The following is a 22495-nucleotide window of genomic DNA, read 5'->3' as shown; positions in this document are numbered from 1 at the left end:
CCCGTTCCATGATCTCGCCATCACGGTTGACAACTCCATTGTGTCCTCCTCCCAGAGCGCCAAGAACCTTGATGTGATCCTGGACAACACCCTGTCGTTCTCAACCAACATCAAGGCGGTGGCCCGTTCCTGTAGGTTCATGCTCTACAACATCCGCAGAGTACGACCCTGCCTCACACAGGAAGCGGCGCAGGTCCTAATCCAGGCACTTGTCATCTCCCGTCTGGATTACTGCAACTCGCTGTTGGCTGGGCTCCCTGCCTGTGCCATTAAACCCCTTCAACTCATCCAGAACGCCGCAGCCCGTCTGGTGTTCAACCTTCCCAAGTTCTCTCACGTCACCCCGCTCCTCCGTTCTCTCCACTGGCTTCCAGTTGAAGCTCGCATCCGCTACAAGACCATGGTGCTTGCCTACGGAGCTGTGAGGGGAACGGCACCTCAGTACCTCCAGGCTCTGATCAGGCCCTACACCCAAACAAGGGCACTGCGTTCATCCACCTCTGGCCTGCTCGCCTCCCTACCACTGAGGAAGTACAGCTCCCGCTCAGCCCAGTCAAAACTGTTCGCTGCCCTGGCCCCCCAATGGTGGAACAAACTCCCTCACGACGCCAGGACAGCGGAGTCAATCACCACCTTCCGGAGACACCTGAAACCCCACCTCTTTAAGGAATACCTAGGATAGGATAAGTAATCCCTCTCACCCCCCCCCTTTAAGATTTAGATGCACTATTGTAAAGTGACTGTTCCACTGGATGTCATAAGGTGAATGCACCAATTTGTAAGTCGCTCTGGATAAGAGCGTCTGCTAAATGACTTAAATGTAATGTAAAATGTATATACTGTACTCGACACCATCTACTGTATCTTGCCTATGCTGCTCTGTACCATCACTCATTCATATATCCTTATGTACATATTCTTTATCCCCTGTGTATAAGACAGTAGTTTTAGAATTGTTAGTTAGATTACTTGTTGGTTATTACTGCATTGTCGGAACTAGAAGCACAAGCATTTCGCTACACTCGCATTAACATCTGCTAACCACGTGTATGTGACAAATACAATTTGATTTGATTTGATACATCTTTAATAAAGATGAAAATAGAACTATATACAAAAAAACAAGAAAACGTGAAAAACCGAAAACAGCCCTATCTGGTGTAACAAACACAAAGACAAGAACAATCACCCACAAACCCCAACACCAAACAGACTACCGAAATATGGTTCCCAATCAGAGACAATGACTAACACCTGCCTCTGATTGAGAACCATATCAGGCCAAACACAGAAACAGACAAACTAGACACACAACATAGAATGCCCACTCAGATCACACCCTGACCAAACAAAACATAGAAACATACAAAGCAAACTATGGTCAGGGTGTGACACTCTCCTATGAAGTGACTTGCGACATATGCCTAGTTTCCTGAACGGGTTCACAAATGTCAATTGTTGCCTTTTCTGTAACATTCAGTAAATTTAATTCACGGTGACGTTGTTTCATGACATATAGACATCATATATAAAAAGAAAATATAAAATGTTATGATACCATTAATGCTTGGATCCCCGAAAGGAGAACCAGTGCCACTGCTCGCCCCAGGACCATTTGTTATTGTTTTTGTTTCGCTGTATAAACAGAGGTGAGCACCGTCCAAATGGATTTGAGCAGCGTGGTAAAAGATTGCAGCACATATTCCGCTGTTCTATCACACGTGATGTCGAAAAGGATAAAAACTGTTGTTTGCTGTAACTTTTTTGGAGTTGTAATATCCAAAATGGGCGTGGCAGCTTCGCCATTATAATGCTTGAATGATATTTTCCAGTAACATGGAAGTACTGGAAAATATTCAGACAATTTTACCTTCCTATCCAATGTCTGTCAGTCTGTATGTGTTCTTTTAAAGTAAGGAAATAATATTGTAGCTTTTGCTGTCTTGGGCCAAGTCTCACCTTTTTATTTTACATCAAGGAGTTCATGCTGTAAAAAAACACAAATGTTGATCATCCACTGTGTGAATGTTTCATATATGTCAGACACCTATCAAACAAACTATATACATATACACGTATATATTTTTTATGATTATTTCTTTAAACATACAATCTACCTGCAGTGAAGCCGCTCAAAATGTACATTACATTCAGTCATCCAGCAGACACTCCCACCCAGTGTGACCCACAGGAGCAACCAGGGTCTAGCGTCCCGTCCAAGTGCAGAAGCACAGATCCCCCACCCAGTCGAATCAGAAACCCGAACCAGCGACCTCTCGGCTACCGCCCCAAGCTCCCAAACACCAGGCAATCAACCATACAAGATCCCCCCCCATACGAGAGCTGCCCCTCAACCATCCAAGACCCCCCACAGTCCCTCCCGCAAAAACCTTCCCCTCCACTAACCAACCCCCAAAACATCCCTTCTCCACCCCCCCCTTCTCCAATACCCACTTCAACCCAACCAAAATCACCACCCACCCAATGCCGGAACAACCAACAAAAAGAACAAAAGAGAAAAGAGACAACAACAAAGGAAAACAACAACAGAAAACAACAATGTACCGTCATTCTATCCCCCAATCAGCAACTTCACTCCCACTTGTCTCCAGTTCCACATCCCAACCTTCAGTTTCCCTCAGCCCATCCCACCTATTTCTGCTGGCCACCCTTCGTTAAAATGAAAGGAAATTCATTTCACAGAGATAAAGTGGGCTTGATAGAGGTTAAATAGATAAACCAGTATAGTGCCATCAGAGAGGTAGAGTTCTGAGCCTCAGGCAATGAAGAAGTGTCCTTGAGTTACATTATTCAGATTACCTTGGCAGCAATCCACCTAGAAACACATACACTCTCTCACTCTCCTGCCTCTTTCTCTCTCTCTCTCTCTCTCTCTCTCTCTCTCTCTCTCTCTCTCTCTCTCTCTCTCTCTCTCTCTCTGCCCATGCCTCTCTCTCTCTCTTTCTCTGCCCATAACTCTCTCTCTCTCTCTCTCTCTGCCCATGCCTCACTCTCTCTCTGCCTGCCTCTTTCATTTTCCCTGCCTCTCTCTGTCTCTGTCTATCTCCCTCTTTCTATTCCTCTCTTACCCCCTTCCCTTTTCTCTCTACTGTCTCTCTATCTCTATTCTTCCTTGTCTGTATCTGTCCCTATCTCCCCTTTCTCTCTATCTGTGACCTTCTCCCTCTCTTCTCATCTGCCCCCCCCCTCTCTCTCCCTCTCTCCCTTTCTTCCTCTCTCTTTCTGTGTAGGCACTGAGATTCCTCATGAATATCGATGGGGTATAACAGTATGAATTCAGACAGTAGGCAATGAAGAGGAGCCATTCTCTCACACTCACTAACTCATCAGAGAGAGGTTGAGATAGAGTTGGGAAATGACATCATTCTGCCTCTTATTCCTCATTTATATTAGGCCCTTTTGTCATCTCCTGTAGCTAACGTTAGAATAGCAGGAAAAAAACATTGATACTAAATGTTCTCTTTCGCTCTCTCTCTCTTCCTCTATATGCATGCTCTTCAACTGCTCGCTGCCCGCACCCACCTGCTCCACTAGCATCACTACAGCATCACTACTCTGGACGGTTCTGACTTAGAATATGCGGACAACTACAAATACCTAGGTGTCTGGCGAGACTGTAAACTCTCCTTCCAGACTCATATTAAACATCTCCAAACCAAAATTAAATGTAGAATCGGCTTCCTATTTCGAAACAAAACCTCCTTCACTCACGCCTCCAAACATACCATCGTAAAACTGACTATCGAACCGATCCTCCACGTGCCTGTATGACCTCCCTACAACGCCTGGGCATGCTCCCGATGAGGTGGCGGATGGTCTCCTGAGGAATCTCCTAACAGACCTGGACTAAAGCATCCACCAACTCCTGGACAGTCTGTGGTGCAACGTGGCGTTGGTGGATGGAGCGAGACATGATGTCCCAGATGTGCTCAATTGGATTCAGGTCTGGGGAACGGGCGGGCCACTCCATAGCATCAATGCCTTCCTCTTGCAGGAACTGCTGACACACTCCAGCCACATGAGGTCTAGCATTGTCTTGCATTAGGAGGAACCCAGGGCCAAGCGCACCAGCATATGGTCTCACAAGGGGTCTGAGGATCTCATCTCGGTACCTAATGGCAGTCAGGCTACCTCTTGCGAGCACAGGGAGGGCTGTGCGGCCCCCCAAAGAAATGCCACCCCACACCATGACTGACCCACCGCCAAACCGGTCATACTGGAGGATGTTTCAGGCAGCAGAACATTCTCCACGGCGTCTCCAGACTCTGTCACGTCTGTCACGTGCTCAGTGTGAACCTGCTTTCATCTGTGAAGAGCACAGGGCGTCAGTGGCGAATTTGACAATCTTGGTGTTCTCTGGCAAATGCCAAACGTCATGCACGGTGTTGGGCTGTAAGCACAACCCCCACCTGTGGACGTCGGGCCCTCATACCACCCTCATGGAGTCTGTTTCTGACCGTTTGAGCAGACACATGCACATTTGTGGCCTGCTGGAGGTCATTTTGCAGGGCTCTGGCAGTGCTCCTCCTGCTCCTCCTTGCTCCTCCTTGCACAAAGGTGGAGGTAGCGGTCCTGCTGCTGGGTTGTTGCCCTCCTACGGCCTCTTCCATGTCTCCTGATGTACTGGCCTGTCTCCTGGTAGCGCCTCCATGCTCTGGACACTAAGCTGACAGACACAGCAAACCTTCCTGCCACAGCTCGCATTGATGTGCCATCCTGGATGAGCTGCACTACCTGAATCACTTGTGTGGGTTGTAGACTCCGTCTCATGCTACCACTAGAGTGAAAGCACCGCCAGCATTCAAAATTGACCAAAACATCAGCCAGGAAGCATAGGAACTGAGAAGTGGTCTGTGGTCACCACCTGCAGAACCACTCCTTTATTGGGGGTGTCTTGCTAATTGCCTATAATTTCCAAGATGTAAGCTACCTTCTAAGAAAAAATGTATATATATATATATATACATTTTTTCTTAGAAGGTAGCTTACATCTTGTAGATCGCAGGGAGTACATACCGTTTTCACAGTATAGGGTCAACCTGATCAATACTTGCTGGCACTGACATTTTCTTTTTGAAATCGTCATTTTCAGCACGGTTCCAGCGAAATGTCTTTGCATAACCAAGCCAACCAGCTTGACTCGGCTCTGTAGTGTAAAAAGCCATACAGTGCAATAGCCTCTCTGTGATGTCTGTGTACAAGTGTTTCCAAGGCCACGCTCTGTGAGAGAAGCCTTTATTCTTTCTCGGTGTCTCTCTGAGACTGGGACTTCTAAAGAAGAGATCAGACAGCAAGGATCTTTGTTCCTGTCAGAGGACTCTCGAGTCACACACACACACACACACACACACACACACACACACACGCACACGCACACGCACACGCACACGCACACGCACACATACACAAACACAGGAGTACATACATACATGGAAACACATACACACTTTGCTGTCTCAATGCCATTGTATCTAAATTAATATTAAGATGTTAATGTTTTCTTGGCCTCCAGTGTGTGTGTGTGTGCATATGTTTGTGTTTTCTGCTGCCAAAGCAGTGTGTGTGTGTGTACGTGCGTATGTGTGTGTGTGTGTGAACACAAGAGTGTGACATTTGCAGAGAAGTATAGGGAAAAAACATCTGAAAAGAAACATTCAAATGCAAAAACCATCGGCAATTTGTTCTGATCAAGCAATAGGCTTCAAAGATGTGCTTTTTACCAAAGTTTCCAAAGTAACATGGAAAGTTGTAACAAGACAGGAGAGGAGCAAGCTGCAGTTCAGGGCTGCTGAGTTGAGAGGAAGAACTGAGGAGAGGGGGAGGGCTACACACATACACACCCAAACACCCACACATACACACACTATTTAAAATGCACCAGTTGGGATATAACTTATAACTTAAATTTAAAAGCGAGACATCACATTTACTGTTTTGCCCAAGATGAATCCTTAACTTTATACATGGATTTTATGAAAGTGTTTAAAAACAAAATACAGTATAAAGGGCTCTATTCAATCTGTATCGCTATTGCGTTACAGACTGCGCGATAGAAGTGTAAAGGTTATTTCTGATTGAGCCGACATATGCAGCATTTACCCTAAATGTAGTCTCCACTAACGCGGGATCATTGTCTTTACATTTCTATCACGCTGAACTTCCATTATACAGTTTGAATGAAGCCCAAAGTGCCCTTCTTCAATTCATCTTACAATAAGTGGCTTCAAAATATAAAATTAAGAAGCAAAGTCTGAAGTCTACACGTCCTCACCCAAACCATCCACCCTTCCCTAATATCAAAACATTATATATATAAATTTTATATATTTTTTATTTCACCTTTATTTGTCCAAGTAGGCTAGTTGAGAACAAGTTCTCATTTAATACTGCGACCTGGACAAGATAAAGCAAAGCAGTGCGACACAAACAACAACACAGAGTTACACATGGAATAAACAAGCGTACAGCCAATGACACAATAGAAAAAAAAGAAAGTCGATATACAGTGTGTGCAAATGGCGTGAGGTGGTAAGATAATAAATAGGACATACACTGCTCAAAAAAATAAAGGGAACACTTAAACAACACAATGTAACTCCAAGTCAATCACATGTCTGTGAAATCAAACTGTCCACTTAAGCAACACTGATTGACAATACATTTCACATGCTGTTGTGCAAATGGAATAGACAACAGGTGGAAATTATAGGCAATTTGCAAGACACCCCCAATAAAGGAGTGGTTCTGCAGATGGTGACCACAGACCACTTCTCAGTTCCTATGCTTCCTGGCTGATGTTTTGGTCACTTTTGAATGCTGGCGGTGCTTTCACTCTAGTGGTAGCATGAGACAGAGTCTACAACCCACACAAGTGGCTCAGGTAGTGCAGCTCATCCAGGATGGCACATCAATGCGAGCTGTGGCAGGAAGGTTTGCTGTGTCTGTCAACGTAGTGTCCAGAGCATGGAGGCGCTACCAGGAGACAGGCCAGTACATCATGAGACGTGGAAGAGGCCGTAGGAGGGCAACAACCCAGCAGCAGAACCGCTACCTCCACCTTTGTGCAAGGAGGAGCAGGAGGAGCACTGCCAGAGCCCTGAAAAATGACCTCCAGCAGGTCACAAATGTGAATGTGTCTGCTCAAAACATCAGAAAAAGACTCTCTCAGACGCCATGAGGGTGGTATGAGGGCCCGACGTCCACAGGTGGGGGTTGTGCTTACAGCCCAACACCGTGCAGGACGTTTGGCATTTGCCAGAGAACACCAAGATTGGCAAATTCGCCACTGGCGCCCTGTGATCTTCACAGATGAAAGCAGGTTCACACTGAGTATGTGACATACGTGACAGAGTCTGGAGACGCCGTGGAGAACGTTCTGCTGCCTGCAACATCCTCCAGCATGACCGGTTTGGCAGTGGGTCAGTCATGGTGTGGGGTGGCATTTCTTTGGGGGCCCGCACAGCCCTCCCTGTGCTCGCTAGAGGTAGCCTGACTGCCAGTAGATACCGAGATGAGATCCTCAGACCCCTTGTGATATGCTGGTGCGCTTGGCCTTGGGTTCCTCCTAATGCAAGACAATGCTAGACCTCATGTGGCTGGAGTGTGTCAGCAGTTCCTGCAAGAGGAAGGCATTGATGCTATGGACTGACCCGCCCGTTCCCCAGACCTGAATCCAATTGAGCACATCTGGGACATCATGTCTCGCTCCATCCACCAACGCCACATTGCACCACAGACTGTCCAGGAGTTGGCGGATGCTTAAGTCCAGGTCTGGGAGGAGATCCCTCAGGAGACCATCCGCCACCTCATCAGGAGCATGCCCAGGCGGTGTAGGGAGGTCATACAGACACGTGGAGGCCACACACACTACTGAGCCTCATTTTGACTGGTTTAAGGACATTACATCAAAGTTGGATCAGCCTGTAGTGTGGTTTTCCACTTTAATTTTGAGCGTGACTCCAAATCCAGACCTCCATGGGTTGATACATTTGATTTCCATTGATAATTTGTGTCTGATTTTGTTGTCAGCACATTCAACTATTTAAAGAAAAAAGTATTTAATAAGAATATTTAATTCATTCAGATCTAGGATGTGTTATTTTATTGTTCCCTTTATTTTTTTGAGCAGTGTATATATAACAGAGTTATTTATAGCACATGTGATGTTTAACTAATGTCCAACATAACTGCCACTGTCAATAACAAAACATACCTAGTTTATTTACAATATTCTCTGTTGATATGTTACAGAAGTATTCATATGATGTACCTATATACTAGGCGGTGTCAGAGGAAGGCCCCAAAAATGGTCAGACTCCGATCACCCAAGTCATAGAGCGTTCTCTCTGCTACCACATGGCTGCCGCAGAGCGCCAAGTCTAGGTCCAAAAGGCTCCTTAATAGCATCTACCCCCAAACCATAAGACGGCTGAACAATTAATCAAATGGTCACCTGGACTGTTTACATTGACCTCCCCTTCTGCTACTCGTGTGCCCTTCTATATCAGTTTCTGCATTAAAGACCATCCATTGCTCTGAGGTATTTTACTGTATGCATACGCACTATGGTTTCATAACAGTATGGGTGTGATATATCCAATCTGTCCAACCCATCCTCTACATTTGCTCTTAAATGTAAATGTAATTTGCTGTGAGCTAGCGTCTGTCTCCCCTGTCTGAATCAAAGATCAGTGTGCGCGCGCGTGTGTGTGTGTGTGTGTGTGTGTGTGTGTGCGCGCGCGCGCGCGTGTGTGTGTGTGTGTGTGTGTGTGTGTGTGTGTGTGTGTGTGTGTGTGTGTGTGTGTGTGTGTGTGTGTGTGTGTGTGTGTGTGTGTGTGTGTGTGTGTGTGTGTGTGTGTGTGTGTGTGTGTGTCATTGGAGACGTACTGTAGGTGGAGCTGTCACAAACAGTTGTGTGTGTGTAATGTGGTTGACCCAACTTTTGCAGATGATTAAAATGTAAAAGATCCACGAGGAGACGGAACAAAGACATCAAGAGACTAAGATCTCAGATTTGAAAGATCAAATATATCATCATCATCACCATTGGGTATGTTTACAATTGGGCACACAGTAGTCTTACAGCTACACTCCCACTTTCCATGGCAGTTCTCATATTCACAAGCATACAGTACGTCCACCCACATAACATTCCATCACAGCGTGCTATCCTACTCATAACATCTCATAACAGCATGTAGCATCACGGTGAATCATTGTCATACATAACCTCTCCAGAGCATGAGATGTGTGTACATGATGCACACACTTCAGTTAGCTTGTGTTGACATTAGTATAGCTATTGTTGACTTTCAACTTGAAAGTTGTCATAGTAAAATGCACAAGGTGCAATTTGTAATTGGATAGTGCATCATCAGTTTTCCTCTTGACATTGCAGACCTTAGGGAGCTATTTATAACTTGTCAGAATTATCCAGATCAACTAGCCCATGTGAGCTAAAGTTTTTTAGCCTGTAGACTGTGTTGCCCATAGATTTTTACAGCCCAACCCGAGCACTCCTTTCTGCCACCTCTGGTCTTCTGGCCCTCCCACCCCTACAGGAGGGCAGCTCCCACTCAGCCCGGTCAAAGCTCTTCTGCCACGCCCTGACCATGGAGAGCCTTTGGTTCTCCATGATGTTTAGGTCAGAGCGTGACTAGGGGGGTGTTCTAGTCATTCTCTTTCTATGTTTTGGGATTGAGTATGGTTCCCAATTAGAGGCAGCTGTTTATCGTTGTCTCTAATTGGGGATCATACTTAAGGGTTCCCTGTTTTCACCTGCTTGGTGGGATATTGATTGTTTGTTAGTGTGTTTGGGCACTACGTCCTCACGGTTTTTGTAAATTTTGTTGTTTTGTTAGTTTCACTTAAATAAATATGTGGAACTATACTCACGCTGCGTCTTGGTCCGCTCATTTCCAAGATCGTGACATCTTCTCTGTCCTGGCACCCCAATGGTGGAACCAGCTTGCCTTTAAAGTCAGGACAGTGGAATCCCTGCCCATCTTCCGAGAACATCTGAAACCCCACCTCTTTGAAGAGCATCTTAAATATCCCTGACTAGCACTGATTTTGTGGGAGATACTTTGTTGAGGGAAAATGTACTTGATACGATCGTGATGTGTTTTTGTCTCACCTAGATATCTCAAGATGAATGCACTAATCGTAAGTTGCTCTGGATAAGAGTATCTGTTAAATGACAAAAATGTGAAATGTAATATCCAAGATTGAGTCTTACAAGGCCTCTCAGCGAACTGGTGTGCCTTCATAGCTCATAGATGGAGAGTCAGTGTGATGATTGTCCTCTCCCATACACTGTAGCTGTAGTTATAAATCATGAATCAGTTAGCAGGTCCAAAGATCTAACATCACTATAACATTGCAGGCAACGTTGGGAGAACTTCACAGCTATGTTGTCTCAAGTTGACACAATGCTGCCGTGTTTGTATGGTCGCCTTCCTCAGTCATTTAGAGTCATATCCCAGTGGGCACAGAAGTCAATTCAACATATATTTAATGTTGGTTAAACAATGTTGATTCAAACAGTGTGTACCCAGGGTGATTACAGTTCATGTTCAACTTCAACTCTTATTCAGTGATTCAGCTCCAACCCTGTCTTGTATACTCCTCTTTTCAACTCGGTGTGGCCATGTTGAGCTAGTTTCTGTGCCAGCTCAGTGGTGGCCATTTTGAAAAATGTTGTTCACATTTAGGGTTCCAATAAAGTCCTAGGGAAATAGCTAGTCCCAAGAAAACTCAGGAACAGACATGTAAGGTGAAGCTTTAACACTGATACATGTATATGGAGTGTATTGCTATTTAATCCCAGCATGCATAGCCGGTTGTAATGACTTCACTTCAACCAGTTTACAATGATATGGATGTAATGACATCACTTCAACCAGTTTACAACAGCATGGTTGTAATATGGTTGTAATGACATCATCTCAATCAGTTTAAAAACAATATGGTTGTAATATGGTTGTAATGACATCATCTAAGACAGTTTTGACCACTGAGAATACTGTTTAGCAAACAGAAAGGATGAACCATTATTACATTTCTACCATACATATTTAATATCTCTGTATCACAGTTGAACTAATTGATTGAATTACCTTAGCACTCAGTATCTCATAATCATACCCACAACTCAACACAGGTACTGATGTGTGATGTGTTGTATCCTATTAATACAAAACTCTTAACAGGTCTAGAAAACCACACAATTATAACCTTCAGCTACCACATATTTACAGAAAACACACCATTTTTTCTTCTTCATTAAAACCCATCCCCTGAAACTCACATTGGCATGGTTGTTTAAAAGTGGCGACTACATAAAACCCTGCCATTCCAGACACAAAACAGAATATCCAATCAGGCCCAAAACAGTTCAAACAGAAGCGTGAAATCTATTAAAACGCAAAACCATGTGTTTACCACTTCACAGAGGACAAATAAATGAAACTCTTTTAACAACATCAACAAACAGAAACCCGGCATAGCATAGAGCTGTGAAGTCTGTTTGTTCTCTTGCCTTTTAGGCATAGATAGATATGATTTAGGGTTCTATTCAATCCGTAGGGCTGTATAGTGTGATTTAAAATTGAAGGCAATGTTCCCGCAGTCTCGGAGACTGCTTTGAAGGCGAACACTGCATATATCAGCTCAATCAGAAATGATCTTTACATTTTAACACGGATCTTCCGAGATACTTCCGCTATACGGATTTAATCAAGCCCTTATGCAGTAACTAGAGATGCCCATGATGGGCTTCTCTCCTGACAAGCATAGATTGGAAGCAAACTGTTAGATCAGGTAAGAATTCTAGAACTAGAATCTCCCAATTGCCAGCCATCAAAATAAGACTACATTTAGGCTCCTGCTTAAATGTGTATTTCCCACTATCTTGAGGTAACTAGGGAGAATATTGCTTGTATGGATGTCAACCCTAACACATGTTCAACCCCAACACATGTTTGAATGAATGCCAATGACAGCATCTACAGTTGAAGTCGGAAGTTTACATACACCTTAGCCAAATACATGTAAACTCAGTTTTTCACAATTCCTGACATTTAATCAGAGTAAAAATATCCCTGTCTTAGGTCAGTTAGGATCACCACTTTATTTTAAGAATGTGAAATGTCAGAATAATAGTAGAGAGAATTATTTATTTCAGCTTTATTTCTTTCATCACATTCCCAGTGGGTCAAAAGTTTACATACACTCAATTAGTATTTGGTAGAATTGCCATTAAATTGCTTAACGTGGGTCAAACGTTTTGGGTAGCCTTCCACAAGCTTCCCACAATAAGTCGGGTGAATTTTGGCCCATTCCTCCTGACAGAGCTGGTGTAACTGAGTCAGATTTGTAGGCCTCCTTGCGCGCACACGCTTTCTCAGTGCTGCCCACTGTCACGCCTTGGTCATTGTATTTTGTGTTTTTGTTATATGTTTGGGTTGGCCAGGGTGTGACATGGGTTTATATGTTGTTTTCGTATTGGGGTTTGTAGTATTTGGGATCGCGGCTGATTAGGGGTGTGGTATAGGCTTGGCTGCCTGAGGCGATTCTCAATTAGAGTCAGGTGCTTTGCGTTGTCTCTGATTGGGAACCGTATTTAGGCAGCCTGACTTTCGCTTTGTATTTTGTGGGTGTTTGTTCCTGTCTTTGTGATGTATTCACCAGATAGGCTGTAATTAGTTTCACGTTTCATTTGTTGTTTTCGTATTTTAGTTATTTCATGTACCGTCATATCTTTCATTAAAGTCATGAGTAACCTACACGCTGCGCTTCGGTCCGACTCTCTTCATTCAACAGACGAACGCCGTTACACCCACAAGTTTTCTATAGGATTGAGGTCAGGGCTTTGTGATAGCCACTCCAATATCTTGACTTTGTGTCCTTAAGCCATTTTGCCACAACTTTGGAAAAATGCTTGGGGTCATTGTCCATTTGGAAGACCCATTTATGACCAAGCTCTAACTTCCTGACTGATGTCTTGAGATGTCGCTTCAATATATCCACATACTTTCCCTCCCTCATGATGCCATCTATTTTGTGAAGTGCATCAGTCCCTCCTGCAGCAAAGCACCCCCACAACATGATACTGCCACCCCCGTGCATCACGGTTGGGATGGTGTTCCTTGGCTTGCAAGCCTCCCCCGTTTTCCTTCAAACATGAGGATGATCTTTGTCCCCATGTACAGTTGGAAACCGTAGTCTGGCTTTTTTATGGGGGTTTTGGAGCAGTGGCTTCTTCCTTGCTGAACGGCCTTTCAGGTTATATCGATATAGGTCTCGTTTCACTGTGGATATAAATACTTTTGTACCTGTTTCCTCCAGCATCTTCACAAGGTCCTTTGCTGTTGTTCTGGAATTGATTTGCACTTTTCACAAGATACGTTCATCTCTAGGACACAGAACGCGTCTCCAACCTGAGCGGTACGACGGCTGCGGGGTCCCATGGTGTTCATCTCTAGGACACAGAACGCATCTCCAACCTGAGCGGTACGACGGCTGCGGGGTCCCATGGTGTTCATCTCTAGGACACAGAACGCATCTCCAACCTGAGCGGTACGACGGCTGCGGGGTCCCATGGTTTTCATCTCTAGGACACAGAACGCATCTCCAACCTGAGCGGTACGACGGCTGCGGGGTCCCATGGTTTTCATCTCTAGGACACAGAACGCATCTCCTTCCTGAGCGGTACGACGGCTGCGGGGTCCCATGGTGTTCATCTCTAGGACACAGAACGCATCTCCAACCTGAGCGGTACGACGGCTGCGGGGTCCCATGGTTTTCATCTCTAGGACACAGAACGCATCTCCTTCCTGAGCGGTACGACGGCTGCGGGGTCCCATGGTGTTCATCTCTAGGACACAGAACGCATCTCCAACCTGAGCGGTACGACGGCTGCGGGGTCCCATGGTGTTCATCTCTAGGACACAGAACGCGTCTCCTTCCTGAGCGGTGCGACGGCTGCGGGGTCCCATGGTGTTCATCTCTAGGACACAGAACGCATCTCCAACCTGAACGGTACGACGGCTGCGGGGTCCCATGGTGTTCATCTCTAGGACACAGAACGCATCTCCAACCTGAGCGGTACGACGGCTGCGGGGTCCCATGGTGTTCATCTCTAGGACACAGAACGCATCTCCAACCTGAGCGGTACGACGGCTGCGGGGTCCCGTGGTGTTTATACTTGCGTACTATTGTATGTACAGATGAACGTGGTACCTTCAGGCGTTTGGAAATTGCTCCCAAGGTTGAACCAGACTTGTGGAGGTCTACAATTCTTTTCAGAGGTCTTGGCTGATTTATTTTGATTTTCCCATGATGTCAAGCAAAGAGGCACTGATTTGAAGGTAGGCCTTGAAATACATCCACAGGTACACCACCAATTGATTTAAATTATGTCAATTAGCCTATCAGAAGCTTCTAAAGCCATGACATACATTTCTGGAATTGTCCAAGCTGTTTAAAGGCACAGTCAACTTACTGTATGTACACTTCTGACCCACTGGAATTGTGATAGAGTGAATTATAAGTGAAATAATCTTTCTGTAAACAATTGTTGGAAAAATGAATTGTCGTTAACAAAGTAGATGACGTAACCGACTTGCCAAAACTATAGTTTGTTTACAAGAAATTTGTGGAGTGGTTGAAAAACGAGTTTTAATGACTCCAACCTAAGTGTATGTAAACGTCCGACTTGAACTGTATGTGGTATCCCCCATGGTCTGCGTTCCATTGATCTGTTACCGTATGTTTTGGTCGTGGCAAAGTGAACAATAACACTTTGTTAGTGAGCGCCACCAACCATACAGTAAGTCTTTTATTCCAGTGACTTCAGGAAACCCAAAACTGACTCTAGATCAGTGGCTAGGTGAAACTTCAACCTACTCCATTGGTGGTCTTGTACTGCAAGTCTGTATGGCTGACATTTGAAAATGCCCTAAAAATGTATGGTGTCATCTCACATATTATTTTGGAGAAAAGGGATTCTGAATGACACTATGGTGTGTATGACATCATTAATCACATATACTGACCATTAGTTTAACGTACTACTGCATTTCTGTATTATGTGGTTGTTTCAATTTGCAATCTGTAACTTTCCATTCCAGTCAGAAGTGCTGCCACTGTACTTGGTTATAAACTGAGGAGATGGAGTTTGGCAGATGTAAACAGTAGATTTGTATTTTCCTTCCTGGCCAAGTGTGTTTGCAGTACATTGACTAGCCACAGAGGATATTCAAGTTGCAGACTGTATCCTTAAACCCAATATTTTATAGATTTATTATACATGTATATACACTGTCTATATTCAATATACAGTGCCAGTTGTCACGCCTTGGTCTTAGTATTTTGTGTTTTCTTTAATTATTTGTTCAGGCCACGGTGTGACATGGGTTTGTTTTGTTGTATTTCGTATTGGGGTTTTGTGGTTATTGCGATTGCGGCTGAGTAAGGGGGTTGTATGGGCTTGGCTGCCTGAGGCGGTTCTCAATCAGAGTCAGGTGATTCTCGTTGTCTCTGATTGCTAACCATATTTAGGTAGCCTGGGTTTCGCTTTGTATTTCGTGGGTGATTGTTCCTGTCTCTGTGTAGTGTTCACCAGATAGGCTGTATAGGTTTCACGTTCCGTTTGTTGTTTTTGTATTTATTAGTTATTTCATGTATCATTCCGTTTTTCTTCATTAAAGACATGAGTAACCACCATGCTGCATTTCGGTCCGACTCGCTTTCTACAAACCAGTCAAAATTTCGACACCCCTACTCATTCAAGGGTTTTTCTTTATTTTTTTACTATTTTCTGCATTGTAGAATAATAGTGAAGACATCAACACTCTGAAATAACACATATGGAATCGTGTTTTAACCAAAAAGGTGTTAAACAAATCAAAATAGATTTGAGATTCTTCAAAGTAGCCACCATTTGCCTTGATGACAGCTTTGCACAATCTTGGCATTCTCTCAACCAGCTTCATAAGGTAGTCACCTGGAATGCATTTCAATTAACAGGTGTGCCTTGTTAAAAGTTAATTTGTGGAATTTCTTTCCTTCTTAATGCGTTTGAGCCAATCAGTTGTGTTGTGACTAGGTAGGGGTGGTATACAGGAGATAGCTGCAGAGGATAAGTTCATTAGAGAAACCAGCCTCAATAAAAGCCCAAATAAATGCTTGACAGAGTTAAAGTAACAGACACATCTCAACATCAACTGTTCAGAGGAGACCGTGTGAATCAGGCCTTCATGGTTGATTTGCTGCAAAGAAACCATGACTAAAGGACACCAATACGAAGAAGGGACTTGCTTGTGCCAAGAAACACAAGCAATGGACATTAGACTGGTGGACATCTGTCCTTTGGTCAGATGAGTTCAAATGGGAGATTTTTGATTCCAACCGCGATGTCTTTGTGAGACACAGAGTAGGTGAACGGATGATCTCCGCATGAGTGGTTCCCAATGTGAAGCATGGAGGAGGAGGTATGATAGTGTTGGGGTGTTTTGCTGGTGACACTGTCGATGATTTATTTAGAATTCAAGTCACACAAATAGCATGGCTAATATAATTATAAAATATTTATAGTATGTATTGCAGCCTTGACCCTCTGGGCTGATATAGTGGTGATTATGATATTGTTTCTTCTACTCTATGACTATCAGTGTAATGGTTATCACCTCTCTGGGTAACACTGACATCAGTTAGTTAGATTGTAAGATTGTGGTTCATAAAAGGAGTCTATATAGGGCAATAATTTTGACCAGCGCCCTATGGGCCCTAGTCAGATGTAGTGCACTATAAAGGGAATAGGGTTTCATTTGGGACACACTCAAGCAGTATGGCGATCACCAGCAATACCCAATGTTACTCTGACTACTGTTGGTTTAAAGTACACATATCAAACACATAGGTCCTCAGTTACCTTCAAGACATCGTAAGATTAAAGTTGTTCCTAAGCTCGCACACACACACACACACACACACACACACACACACACACACACACACACACACACACACACACACACACACACACACACACACACACACACACACACACACACACACACACACACACACACACACACACACACACACACACACACACACTCCTGAGCCCTCTGTAGAAGTTTCTCAGTCTTCCAAAATTCCAAAAGAACCAATATTCCCAAGGCGAGTCTTCATTTTACCAAGCTCCTTACTCCCATGTTTAGTATTAGCATTTTCCAAATGTCCACAGGTCTCTGGTCCCAGTGCTTTACTGCTGGACCTGCTTCAAGCTGAAATAGAGAACGGAGAGAAAAAGATGAGTCAGTAGGATTCTCTGAGATATATTGAACACAAGTCAAGAGGAAATGTTTGAAATCATTTCCTCTTTAACTGTCTCTGAGACTGTATTTTGCCTTTGTGGTTACATTTCTTTGCCCACAATTATGAAATACTTAAATCACTGAAGTCTACTGAAAGTCAGCCTAAAATATAACAGTTTAATCATCGGCTGCTTTCACTTGGATGCCTGTTTTTTTTTGGAAGACGTTTTGTTGACGACGGAGAGGACAACTGAGTACAGAGAGAGTACACAACCATCATTGGAAGGCATTATACAATAATCCGATTTCACAATCTTCTCATTATGGCTCTTGTTCCTTTAATGCTTCCCATTCTGACTGTTCCCAAATGTACAAATAGATGGAGATAAGGAGTAAATTAATCACTCTGGTTTTTAAAATAAGTAATTACAGAGGGATTCTGGGTGTATCATGTTCCTGGTGATTGTGTTTAAATGTTTCCTACGCTAGCCACATTATTACACAGAGACAAAAAGACGCCACAGGTGGGCATTTAGAAAGAATCTATTAAAACATTGAGATTTGTTTGATTGAGGACTGTTATTACTTAATTAAGGCATAGTGGAGTGAATACATTTAACAAGACATTTGATATTCAGATGAAAGAAAGATCTGGAGAAAAAAAAACATATAGGTTAGAGCAGCCTCCCCCCCAAAAAATAACTGTAGTTATTGACTTCAGCTATCCATTTCTGGTTTTGTGACTGGGATCCAAACAGCATATTAACACTATAAATGTGGTACATTATTCTGCACTTCATTCACAGGGAGTGCTCTTTTTCTCTCTACCCAAGATGAGTTCAGCTGTCTCGTCTCTCTCCCTCCCCAACTCACCCAAGGGTAGCTATAGTTGCCCCATTTCACCTCACACACGGCACACGCACACACACACACACACATGCGCACGCACACACACACACGCACGCACGCACGCACGCACGCACGCACGCACGCACGCACACACACACACACACACACACACACACACACACACACACACACACACACACACACTACTGACAGGATTCATATACTGGTTTGGCTTCAGACAAGTGTGTTTCAGCCTATAAGAGACAATATTTGCACTCTAACATTCACAGTTCAGTGTTTGTGTGTGTGCGTGCGTGCGTGTGTGTATTCATGTGTGCACACGTGCATGAGTGCCACTGGCGGTTGATGCAGTCCATTCACTCAGCTCAATGTAACATCGAAGGTGCACACAGGTCAAGAGACAAATTGGTGACAGACAGTGACACGTTCAATACCGCCTTGCTCTACTCTACTACTCTAGCCTACATCTAGCTGATCTTCGGTGTAAGCATTAGTCCAAGCAGTCATTTTGCAAGTAAAACGAGAGCTTCTATTGAAACACTTCAGGTACAGTGGTTGCTCAACTAAAAGTTTTGAGGTTATGCTGTGGGACTTAGAGGAAATTTGTGGTTTAGTATGGTACACTGCATCACTGCTTCATGGCTCCAGACCAGCGCAAAGGGGAGTTAGAGCATTGATTATGCTTTTTGGTCCCAAGGCGCTAATGTGTCTCTAACTGACATGGGCAACATCAACCAAATTGAAACTGATAACTGTGCACGACTTCAAAATGTAATTTCAATTAACGGAATGATGAGGATGAAGAAGGTGCTCTTACTGTAGTTACTTGTACAGCGCCATTATGGGATATTAGCAGTACAATAGACTCATGTCAAGAAGGAGGGTAGGGGGAGAATTGTATCGTCAAATGTATTTCTTAGTAAGTTGCCTGTATCACAACCGGCCGTGATTGGGAATCCCATAGGCCGGCGCACAATTGGCCGAGCGTCGTTCGGGTCAGGGCACGGCCGGAATGTCCTTGTCCAGAAAATAGGCAAGGTGGGCTTATGGTTTCTCTCCCTCTAAAAATAGAAATAAATATTTTGGCCTTTACAAATATTTTTTTGGCCTTTATTCAGATCACAATAGCTCACTTTAGGTTATTTGAAACTGAAATCATCTCCAAAATATTGTTATTTTTTAAACAAAGTGAATATTATTGCTAATAATTCATTTAGAATCAAATAAAACCCCCCAGATATTCTCACAGATCCTAATGAAAAATTCCCCTTAGATATTAATTTAGAATCCTCTAAATCTAATTATTATTTTCTGATATACTGTAGGCCCACTGTAGGCGACAATAATCTCACTAGTGTTGAGTAATGTGCTGTTAAGTGGTGTAGGTCTTATTTATTTTAAAAGCTTATTGAAGTTAGAAGCAATAGGACTTGAAGCAATAGCCTAGCCGCTGTGGACAACTATTTTAGCACTGTTTCGCGCTGCTCTGAGACAAGCATGGGGACTGGTCTTGACAAATCAATGAGATTTTTATTTCACTGTTTTCATCTCCGTTTGAGTATTGGTTAGACTAGAGATAGAGTGTGGAAATGTAATGCTCTTAGTACTGTAGCCTACTCCCGACCGTCACGTTGTACAGCGACATATTTTCCTAATGGAAAACCTGAGGGTTTCGTTTTTCTTGGATTAGAAGAACTATAATATTAATCAAATTAATTAAGCTACATTTCTTAAAATCAATCCCATATACTATGTTCTTACAAAAAAAGGTTTTAAATTCTCTAGCAGACAATATTGAAGAGCTTTATCTGCGTCTCTGCATGTGGAGTAAAGGTGGTCTAGAGTTTTTTTCCTCTAGTTGCACATGCTGGTAGAAATTAGGTCAAATGGATATAAGTTTTCCTGCATCAAAGTACCTAGCCACTAGGAGCACGGCTTCTGCATGAACATTTTCTTGTTTGCTTATGCAGCTCGTTGAGTGCGGTCTTAGTGCCAGCATCGGTTTGTGGTGGTAAATAGATGGCTATGAAAAATATAGCTGAATTCACTACCCGAGTACTTTGTTAGTGATAACCCTAAGGCTAAATATGCTGACTCAAAGCTGATCATGACCAAAAACATTATTAATGAACTCAATCACTTCCTCACATCCCATCTTTTTTTCCACTAGATTCCATAGGCACAAAGTCAGATTCCACAGCCACTCTGCCTTGCAACTGACATAATTACTTTCTTAAAGAGACAGCGCACACTTTTATACAAGAAGAGATTGCCTCTCCTATGCAAATGTTGTTGATCAGGATAATAAAACCTTTCTCCTAGCAGTTGCCAATTAAATAAGTCCTAAATGGAACAGACTGTTTGTCTTCTTTAGTCCCATGATATCAACTAAAGCTCAATATCTCAATGCATGCACACACTCCTAATGAATAATATGTCTTTACCTGTATTGTGAATAGACCTAGGCTATATTTTGTATTACCCAGTTCATCAATAGAGATTTACCTTTCTGTTGTTTTGTAGTTAGATACAAAACAAAGTCAAATTGATGGTATAATTGTATAATTGATTAATTAAAGCATACATGGCTGTCTCTAAAACATTTACATAAAAAATTTCAAATGTAATGATATTGAACTCAAAAGATGCCCAACGATTGAACAGAGCAGTAGCTGAGTTTATCTGTCTGGATCAAGTGCCATACTGCTAATAAACATATTTGTTGTTGTTGTTTCGGTATCTTTTTGGTATGGAGTATCCTGATGGTATCAAGTATCTTGATACTAAACCTGGTATCAGTATCGAAGTCAAAATTCTGGTATCAAGAGGAGGATGGAAAATACAGTAGCTGTCATGCGGTTACACCATGGTGCTACCCTAGAGGGTGCTGTTGAGTCTGCTGTCGATCTTCATTGCAAAACAGTGTGTTTAATTCGTTATTTGGTGACGTGAATATATGTAGTATAGTTTTATCTAAGAGGATAACTTTAATGTTTGACTATTTTTATATTTTTGAAATTCACTGAGTTAGATGGTCCTCCACTTCCTCATCCGCGGAGCCTCCAATGGTGAGTGCCTGTGTATTTTGAGGCTATAGTCCGACAGGCTTTTGCACTCTTAAAGATTTAACATTTCTACAGGCATATATAACATTCAATGTCCATAGTCTTGGTGTGACATAAATTACAGATGTTTTTTCTCTCAGTTGTCTCCTGATATGAGTCCTGAAAAAGGAATCCAACCTGAAATGTCCTCAATCCTCATCCATCCTTACCCCAGCTTTACCTCAACTCACCCATCCTTACCCCAGCTTTACCTCAACTCATCCATCCTTACCCCAGCTTTACCTCAACTCACCCATCCTTACCCCAGCTTTACCTCAACTCATCCATCCTTACCCCAGCTTTACCTCAACTCACCCATCCTTACCCCAGCTTTACCTAAACTCACCCATCCTTACTACAGCTTTACCTCAACTCACCCATCCTTACCCCAGCTTTACCTCAACTCATCCATCCTTACCCCAGCTTTACCTCAACTCACCCATCCTTACCCCAGCTTTACCTCAACTCATCCATCCTTACCCCAGCTTTACCTCAACTCACCCATCCTTACCCCAGCTTTACCTAAACTCACCCATCCTTACTACAGCTTTACCTCAACTCACCCATCCTTACCCCAGCTTTACCTCAACTCATCCATCCTTACCCCAGCTTTACCTCAACTCATCCATCCTTACCCCAGCTTTACCTCAACTCATCCATCCTTACCCCAGCTTTACCTCACCTCACCCATCCTTACCCCAGCTTTACCTCAACTCATCCATCCTTACCCCAGCTTTACCTCAACTCATCCATCCTTACCCCAGCTTTACCTCAACTCACCCATCCTTACACCAGCTTTACCTCAAATCATCCATCCTTACCCAAGCTTTACCTCACCTCACCCATCCTTACCCCAGCTTTACCTCAACTCATCCATCCTTACCCCAGCTTTACCTCAACTCACCCATCCTTACCCCAGCTTTACCTCAACTCACCCATCCTTACCCCAGCTTTACCTCAACTCACCCATCCTTACCCAGCTTTACCTCAACTCACCCATCCTTACCCCAGCTTTACCTCAACTCACCCATCCTTACCCCAGCTTTACCTCAACTCACCCATCCTTACCCCAGCTTTACCTCAACTCACCCATCCTTACCCCAGCTTTACCTCAACTCACCCATCCTTACCCCAGCTTTACCTCACCTCACCCATCCTTACCCCAGCTTTACCTCACCT

General features: G+C 43.6%; 1 protein-coding gene across 1 annotated transcript in view; it reads right to left on the bottom strand.

The window, feature by feature from the left end:
* Positions 1-17039: 17039 nt before the first annotated feature.
* Positions 17040-22495, bottom strand: part of zgc:171482 (zinc finger protein) — a 196593-nt gene continuing 191137 nt past the window's right edge. Inside the window, exon 8 of the mRNA XM_046354205.1 lies at positions 17040-17312. Within this exon, the coding sequence (XP_046210161.1) occupies positions 17291-17312 (22 nt within the window). The 3' untranslated portion in view covers positions 17040-17290. The remainder of the gene's footprint in view (positions 17313-22495) is intronic.

This window comes from Oncorhynchus gorbuscha, linkage group LG06 (genome assembly GCF_021184085.1).
Source record: "Oncorhynchus gorbuscha isolate QuinsamMale2020 ecotype Even-year linkage group LG06, OgorEven_v1.0, whole genome shotgun sequence".
Taxonomy (NCBI): domain Eukaryota; kingdom Metazoa; phylum Chordata; class Actinopteri; order Salmoniformes; family Salmonidae; genus Oncorhynchus; species Oncorhynchus gorbuscha.
This window is presented reverse-complemented; position numbering and strand designations above follow the sequence as displayed.